At 32.0% G+C, this 9370-nt stretch overlaps 2 protein-coding genes across 3 annotated transcripts; one reads left to right on the plus strand and one right to left on the minus strand.

The window, feature by feature from the left end:
• Positions 1–378: 378 nt before the first annotated feature.
• LOC139993639 (uncharacterized) lies at positions 379–5024 on the minus strand. 2 transcript variants are annotated; one of them, XM_072015554.1, is made up of 5 exons: positions 4594–5024; positions 4268–4528; positions 3635–4150; positions 3030–3559; positions 379–1482 (listed from the first exon to the last, which is right to left on the minus strand). In XM_072015554.1, exons 1-5 carry the CDS (start codon positions 4768–4770, stop codon positions 1431–1433), a joined length of 1536 nt encoding a protein of 511 aa, XP_071871655.1. In that variant the 5' UTR covers positions 4771–5024; the 3' UTR covers positions 379–1430. The 2 variants fall into 2 exon arrangements, with proteins under 2 accessions (XP_071871655.1, XP_071871656.1); XM_072015555.1 differs by lacking the exon at positions 379–1482 and having other exon boundaries at positions 2642–3559.
• A 270-nt stretch (positions 5025–5294) lies between these two features.
• Positions 5295–7457, plus strand: LOC139993637 (uncharacterized). Its single transcript, XM_072015553.1, has 2 exons — positions 5295–5731; positions 5818–7457. The coding sequence occupies exons 1-2, from the start codon at positions 5607–5609 to the stop codon at positions 7229–7231; spliced, it is 1539 nt and encodes a 512-aa protein (XP_071871654.1). The 5' UTR covers positions 5295–5606; the 3' UTR covers positions 7232–7457.
• Positions 7458–9370: the final 1913 nt, after the last annotated feature.

Here is a 9370-nt window from a genome sequence, read left to right on the forward strand (position 1 = left end):
TATTCAAGTAAGAATTGGCTATTGGGATATTATATATAATTTAAAATATTGTCAATTTATTGCATATAATGTAAAACATATTAGGATATATTGTATGTAGTACACAATTTATTATATATAACATAAAAGTATTACACGTATATAATTTATTCTTACATTAATCTTTAACTTAAAGAATTGAAATTAGATTAAACTAAAGTTCAATCCCTGTCGAATAGGAATCGAATTACTTGATATAAAAATATCATTCCAATAAATGGAAAGTTCAGATAAATGAAATTCTATCGCAGATAATACAAGTAAACATTTTCTTTACACTTATTTTATTCAAAAATATCTTGGTCTGAAAAATACATGTGTTACTTTTTCTTCATTCACCTTCTTTCTTTTTTTTTTTTTTTTTTTTTTTTTTTGGCAATCATCGTATTACTATACATAACAATCGATCGAAGAGTAACACCTTGCCGCAAACGCGTATCTATTTTAAAATACTTCGTTATTGTATCATCTTACGTGCGATGTCCACGAGAAATGGCCACAAACGTGGACATCGAAAACTTACGTACTATTTCATTAACTTTAGTGGAAAGATTAGCGCTGTTTTCGTAACACAGGACAGTGAATTCTATTGATAGATTTTTGACAACGCATTATTCCTTTTTTTTTTTTTTTTTTTTTTACGAATTATATAACTTATCACTGTATCATAAGTAAAACTGCATCAGAATTTAGGAGAATATTTGTCTGTTTACCATCCAGGGCTAAGTAAAACAGAAAGTCGAAAGAAGTTTAGGAGGAAGAGACAAAATACTGCTATTCTCGCGAACATCTTTGGTTCTATTACAACGGGGTATTAGTCTTATCTTTAGCGCCATCCGCAGTTACTCACTCTAATCTCATGTGCATCTAGCACACATTTCAAAGGTGTTAGTCATTAAATTGTAATCACATATTCCAAAACCTACAGCGTGTGGAAGTATTTAAAAGCATGTTCCACCATAGATAGTTCAGTAAATTGCCAAAAAACTAGTCAATGTTAAAAAAAAAAAAAAGAAACTAGATCAAAATGTATTTGAAATTTATCTAACAAATAATGGAAAAGATATAGAATTTATAGTTAAACTATATTATTATATTATTAAAAGACTGCCTCATTATAAAAGTTGTCTTTTTGTCAAAGTTTTAAGACGAATTAAAATCGGTTTCGTAAAACTTCACTCACTTTAGTTTTTCGACAATTTACCGTTTCCATTCCAAAATTATTCTTGAGCAATTTTTTATCATATCCTTTCTATTACATAGTTAAAACATGATCGAATAAATATAGAAGATCCATCGTGCAACAAACACGTTTTTTTTTTTTTTTGGAAATTTGTTCTGTATGAAATGAAGAATGTGGCTAAACTCTTTCATGGATAATGGTGTGTGTTTCAGTAAAAATGAGTCGCGAGTGAGTCAAAAGTAATGGGAACTTCTCCGAATCTAAAATAAAAAAAAACAAGAAAAAGTCTATCAAACATTGTTACTTAAGCAATAATATATTGCTTTCGTTCGAGAGCACTATTCAAGGGATATATATTCTTTGGTACAAGAAAACAAAAAACCTTAAAACATTGAGCAAAGTAATCTTCCTTTCCTCTAAATCACTTCTTAAACTTTTGCAAAAAGTGATACATAATTGCAACGCGAGATATAAGATACGTTACTAGAAAATTTCTTAGAAGATAAAGTCATATTTTTTAAATTAAAAATAAAAAATACTTTCAGTTAAAAATTCCTATTGCTTTTGCTTTAAAAAATCCATCTGTAAAAGGAAGGAATAAAAAATGGTCATGTGGTAAAGATATTTCTTACTGAAAGGTAGGTAAATATTTATATGTATAAAAAATATCTGTTTGCCCAATTCGTGCATGAGAAAGTAGAGAGAAAAATAAAAGGTTAATTATAGTGATGATGAATGTTTATGTAAAATATATATGCATATGTATATATATACATATATATACATATATATTTATATTTATATATATACATATATATTTATATTTATATATATATATTTTCCTATCATATATATATATATATACACATACTTGATAAAGATGAACACGGACGAATCAGAGATCAAACAACATATATACCTACTGAGTCTCCATCAGGTAAAATTTGTATAGCACTTATATACACAATTATTCTACAAACTTTTATAACCATATTTATTGGCAGTATGTTATTACCTGCTATTGGTACTCGCTTTGAAATTAACCTAACGACAGATTGGCAATTTCGATGCTACTGATTGCTGATTATCATTTAAACATACTCCATTCTAGGTCACAAACATATACAAGAAACTCGACTTCATTTAAAGAAAAAAAAGCTAAAAAAAGATTTTCTATTGCAAGTCACAATAAAAAGTTCAAGTTCATCGACCTACGTTCGGCTTTCATCTGTGATCGTAGACTAGAATCAGTAAACAAACTATTTGCTTTAAAACTAATTTAAATAAGACGGTTAGTGTGCTCTTACATAGGTTGCTCATTTCTTTTTAAATTAACGTCGTATTTTTTTTTTATTTAATTTGTCTAAACTTATTATTAGACTCATTCAGGCTTCATGGTAGACTATTGTTAAGTGTTACTATTTCATGCAAATAACGGAACTTATTTATGGTTCATAATGTGTCCACTAAAAGTGGAAACATAAGGTACTGTTCATAAGAGTAAAAAAAATGGGTGAACGTCTCAAGTTCATCCAGAATCTAGTTGTAGTTCAATGATCCGATCACCGCCGATTTTTATGAAAATTTACAATCTACCACTGATGAATATTCATTTGTTAATTGCACCTCAGTTTCCTAGTGCTGCCTTCTCAAAAGATTTTACAATTCGAATTCTAGAATACGTTTTCAATTCCTAACATATGCCTAACGAATTTTCTATTTTGTGCTAACCCCGACGCCTCACGTGAACAGCCTTTATTGCTTTGGATTAGACAAGCTCATTTACGACTAAGACGGCATTAAGTACCTTGTATTCTGAGGCAGAATCTCGTTCATGTTTACTGCCTGTTGCTGCAATACGGTCGTTGCTTGCTCCTTAAACGAGGAGAATGTTTGGATCAGATTTTGATCCTTTTGAAGATTCTGTATATATTGCAGAAAATTAGGCTCTTGCTTCATAAAGCCCCCATCTTTTAGAACAAAGCTCACTTCCTGTTTAGGCGTCGTGGAAACCTCAGTAGCTTTTTCAAAGGACTCCTTTTGCTCCACGAAGAACGAATCCTTCTTCGTTCGGTTTCTCCTAATTCCTAGGTGCGTTTGAGTGTGTTTGTTCAGATGATCCTTCCTAGAGAAGGCTTTCTGACATACTGAACACGAGAAATTCTTATCACCAGAATGAATAACGTAATGCCTCGTTAGGTGTTCGTTTCTTTTAAACGCTTTGTGGCACACTGGACACTTAAATGGCCTCTCGTCTGAATGACCACGCATGTGTTGATCGAGATGCTCCTTCCGTTTCAACATGGCGCCACATTCTTTGCATTGATACTTGCGTTCCTATAAAAAGAAGTTGACACTGGTATACTACATTTATTTTCATGATCAGAAATACTAGAACACTTTAACACATACTTGTATATGAGCTTGTATATGTTGTTCAATTTCTGTTTTATCCGGAAATGCTAAATTACATTCTGGACAACAGTAAAGTGTCGAACCATCCAAGGCAACACTGATTTTTATTTCTCCTGTTTTCGCCCGGAATTTCATTTTTTTCTCGGTTTTTGGCGAGTCGGTTTGTATTTGCTGTTCAACCTTAACAGTCTGTACTGCATTCTCAGTCTCCTGCTGATTTTCTACTTGAATATTTAGGTCATTAGGATTTATGGACACTATCAATTGATCTGAATTTATGAAGGTGTTATTTCCATTTTGTATATGAGAATTTCTGAATACTGGAACACTAGGAATGTTGAGGATATTATTCTGTGTGTGCTCCACTTTCTCCTCTTCAGTCTTTTCTTTTTTCACCTGCTCTGTTTGAAGTTTAATCAATTGCTGCAATGTTAATGGAAGAGTAGTAGCTTGCAACTTTTGAAAATACTCTGCCATGGCACTTTGTTGCTGAAGTTGGACTTGCGAATCTTGCTGCAATATTAATATTTCATTACATAGAATTATATAAATCTCTCAATAGACATTCTAATTGGTTAAAGAAAAATTGGTAATTAAAATTGGTAAATTGGTAAAAGAAAAATTCTGTACCATTATAGACGTTTGTTTTTCATTCTCAGTCCTTGTATCCAACTCCTGTTTTATAACATCCGATTGTGAAGTTGATGGCAAGTACACGTTAGGTATAATCCTTACTGGTAAACTATTCGATTGGACACTAAGTATTGTGTTATTTTGATTGTAATTAGGAATGTTAATCGTTTGAATGCCTTGCTTCTCGCAAAGTTGTATCAAAGTATTTGGATCTGGCCATGCTAATATCGGTGCTGCATACTTGTTCGTTGAATTCACCTTTAGAAAAATACATAATTAAGTAAGAAAGCTCTAAACGAAGATGAAACAATGATAAATCTTACCAATAAACTTTGTTTTGTTTGATTTTGGCCAGCAGCGGTTGTATAAACAGTGGTTTGCTCTGCTTGAGTATTATCACTGCTGGTGAATTTCGATGTGGAAACCGTGCTCGATCGAGAAGTTAATTCCGAAAATTGCGGGAGCGCACCGTGGATCGTGTTGTTTCCGGAGAAATCCATTTTACCGCGAATGGACTCGAAAGGTACGCGCGTTTCCAATTAAAACACGCGAACGTTTATAACCTATAGTATTTCGTCGTGAGCGACGAACCAACAGTTCAATTATTATGTTTTTAGTTTCATATTTCGTACATGTGGAAACGTAAACTAATATCCGGACGAGACATCGACAAAAAACACGAGACGGCTAATTAAATTAGATAATACTTGTCGAACGACGACACATTCTAACGTACGCCGCGTCCTATGCCTCGCTCCAACATGGCTGCATTAAAGCACTATCTTCAAAATTCAATCACATCTCTCGAACAGCTAAAATTTACAACAAAAAATATATTTGGGACACGTTCTTTATTATATAATGTAAGAAGATTTCCATCCTTCAATATGTGCGATATGTGTGAAATATTAAATAGTTTCTACTTAATTTGAAAGAAATGTAGAAAGAAAAAATGGTATTTATTATCATGGCAAGCCTGGTTGCATCACTCTGTTTACAGTGGACGCTCGGTAAACTTCAATTGATAAAATAAAAATAAACATTTTGTTTGTGATAGCTTGAAGTCAAAACGAGAGCGTACTGTTCATGATTTCGAGAAGTTAAAAATGTAAAGATAAATAATTAATGGTCTGGAGAAGGATTTGAACGTGACCAAGAAATTCTAATCAGAATACTCGATTCTTCTTAATTTGTTATTGTTTATTAATTCATCTCCGAGAATGTTATAAAAAAATATTTTATCAAATATAAAATGAATCATAAATCCTTTATGGGAAATCTTTGAATATATCGATTAAAAAATCTCCTTTTAATTAATAAATAAACATGTAATCATATGGGTGAAAACTTAAACGAGCGTATAGAGAATTTACGTAAACAAAGCAGGCATTTATTAGCTCAAGTAGATAAGAGTTCTAAAAAAGTTAAAGACGAAATTAAGAAATTATATTCTGAAAATTTGTAAGTATTTCGCATATTATATTTTATATGATAATCCTGTATAAACTTATATAATTTGATCTTCATAACCTGATTTTTCAATGTAGGACATTCAGAGATAATTTTAAAAATCATGTTGGCAAGGCAAATGCATCAAGCGTGTCTTATAAGAAAGACAGGAAATCATGGAAATTGAGAAATGATTCTAGTGGAGTTGGTGAAGTCTTGCGATCAGATTATTTCTGTAATAGCCCTAAACAGACACCTGCATCAATGCCTAATACATCAACAGCAAAGAGGATATTAATATCTTCAAAAAAACACTCTGAAAATCAGCATTGCTTGGGAAACATTCACAGAAAACCTGTCAAAGAATGTTACTGTAATCCTGAAGTTAAAAAAGCACAGCTAAGATCCACAAGGACACAGTATAAACCGCGTTCTCCCAATAAAAGATGCAAGAGTCATACCTTCTCTCCTGCTATAACGATAGAAGATACTTGTGAAAAGTCAGCATTATCATCACCTATTAGTTGTGAAACATTGAGAAGAGTTCAGAAAATAGATTATGCACCTAGATCTCAATTCTTACGCAATGTCAGAAGCAGAATTTCTCTCTTGCAAGCAGGAGGAGGAGACTGTCCAGAGACATGTTACAGATCACCACGTTATCATGATCTCATGGCCAAGAAGGATATATATAAAGCTGATTCCATACATCAGTTGAAAGCTCATGATAAGAAATCGGAAACTAGCTATCACTTAGCAAGATCTGTCCCTACAAAATCAGAAACCAGTGAAGAATGTTCAGATTTTGAAGCTGAAGATATAGAGAAATGTAGCACAGGAGTTCAAGTATCTTTGAAGAAACACTTGAAGCCAAAAGTAGTAGTAAAAAGAACTCTTACCTCTAAAACATCTGTACCTGATATAAAAAAGTCTAAATCTAGTTCAAAAGTAGCAACTAAGGGTAAAAAGATAATACCTGGCACACCATGCCAGTGTTGTCAGAAGGATAAGTTAGAACATTCCAAATCTATACTAGAAAGGGATACTTACATTGATTCAGAGAAGTATCAAGACACAGTCTGTACAAACAAATTACCAGATGAAACTAGTAGGAAATACCTCTCTGATAGAGAAATGAGAGAATTGGAGATATTTCGTGAACAAAACTATTTTGACACCCATGGATCCAGCCATACTTTAGCGTCATCTAAATCTTCTGGTTCTTTAGAGCAGTATCTACTAAATGACAGACTGTTCCCTGAACCAGCAAGAAGGATACACAAGAAGGACTTAGTCGTAACAATGCCAGCTTGTGCCACGATACAACGAAAACGAATCCACTATTTCCCTAGATACATCGTTCGTCAAGAGAAGGGTAATTGTAACGCAAATAACAAAAAGAAGCGATGTCAGACCTGTCCTTTAACCGGCCATGCCATTGATCTTGGCATCACGAAAATAAGACCTCCCTTGAACAGTTTAGCCCTTAAGTACCAAAAACGATTGCCTTAACTAAAACTAATTTTATTTTTGTTAATATTTTAATTAAATAAAGCTATATCTCTAAGAGGAAACAAAGTAAATGAAAGTTCTGATAATTAATTCTGGTTTAGACATTTACATTTTTTAGCATTGCCACAAGGATTTCTAAAGAATTAGTTTCATTTACTTTGCTCTATTTTTTCAGCTACTATAAATTTTCAAATGTAAAACAATAAAATTCTGTCACATACTTTCATCGGAAACTAGTACAACGATATGATCACGTTAATGTCCTCGGAAAAGCACATTTTCCAGAAGCCGTGGCTTTCAATATGATTCAGTGTTTAGTAATGCAATCGTAGCTGAATGAAACATTAGCCTCGACAATAGAAGTACAATACAGAATATAGTATATTCATGATGGACTACGTGATCTCGCACAAGAACATAAAATCTCATAAATCAAATCTCTTCTGCGACCATAATGAGTCGGCAATCTTTGACAAATTCAAGTCTACCAGATGGAAATTTCTATTGAATAAAAGATGCGTAACCATGAAGCATGTATTAATACGATTAACTAAGATCGTTTGACATATTTTTCAATGAACAAACGATGAAATTATAGAACATTCATCATCAGATTTTTATTCTACAACTTTACAGCACATATACAATTCTAATAATATTTATTTGTAATATTATTTTACTGTGGCCCATATGCTTTAAAACAGACCAATAAAATTTTATTTATTTAATAATTTACATAAGATACGTATTATTTATTATTGGATTGAAAATGATTATGTAACTTCATACTTTTATAAATAAAAATAAAACCTCAAGAATTTAAAGGAAGAAGATCAGACAGAATCATTCTGTAAATTATGAGCACGCGATTACAATGATTGACGAATTTAACCAATGCGTACACCTTTCGCGTCCTTCATTATTTTTCCAAGATGCTGTCTCGACGATAAGTAGATGTTCCCGTGCAAATTGACGAAAATTTTATAAGCTTCTAATTTGATGAATTAATCATAGAAACTTAAAAGATATAGTTCCTTATTATTTACAAATTCTCGTAGAAATTAAAATACGAAAAAGAAGATAAATAAGGGAAATTTAATGAATTAGAAGTTACAAGGTCCAATGTGAAAGGTGAACAGTTTCGATATTTATGGATTGTAAAATTGCAAAGAGTAATTCAATCTATAAGAATTATAGCTGTTTACAAGGTTGCTCGGTCGAACAAAAAATCGAAGTTTTTTCAACCCAGCGAACAATTTTCTTCATTGATTACTGCATAATTAAGTGACATGCAACTGCAAGCGATTACAAAATCTGTGTGGCATTTTAATTACTCACAAGCGGAGTTACTTAGATTGTAGAAGCTTCAATATATTTTTGTCACGGTATGCGCCTAACCCAGAAAATCGAGAAAATCTTGTAAACAATTCTTTTTTTAATTGTTTAGATATTCTAATTTGAGACCATGTAAAAATTGAATGAAATAAAATATTTTCTCGGAATTTATATCTAATAAAATACAATGATACAATGAGTAATTAGGATAGAAAATTTGTATAACGACGAAAGTAATTAAATATTCGTTCGAAGAACATTGAACCTGACAAGCATTACTAGACTCATTAAATATCGATTTCACCGAAAGATTAACGCCATCGAGGAAAAATATCTCTTACCCATGAAACTCGTTTCTCGATTTCTCAACGGACAAAGAAGTTGAGAAATAATCGCGTGCTTATCCCAGGAGCCGATAGAAGAAAAAAGACTATTCTTCGGGCCATGTTTACGAAGCGAAGTTCAATAATTAGTAACTTCGTGCGTCTGTACGTAATACACAATGAGCCTATTTTTATCGTGAAAATTTCATTTCTAAACGAAGGTTCAAAGTTTAGGAACTGGCGAACGAAGGTAGGATGCGTTATCGTATATTAAACGATTAATTTTCGAGTTCATTATCTACTATTAAGAGTTTTGAGCTCTAACGATATTTAAAAATTTGAATCGATGATATTAGAGAGTTAGAAATTTAAAATCTTGAATTTTACAATCCATTTTAAGTTTATATCGAAAATTATCTAATTTGCAATTACATAACAAATTTTCAACTTTGAAGCCTTTGAAATACAAATTTTTGGTGCC

Source organism: Bombus fervidus, chromosome 13 (genome assembly GCF_041682495.2).
Source record: "Bombus fervidus isolate BK054 chromosome 13, iyBomFerv1, whole genome shotgun sequence".
Taxonomy (NCBI): Eukaryota; Metazoa; Arthropoda; class Insecta; order Hymenoptera; family Apidae; genus Bombus; species Bombus fervidus.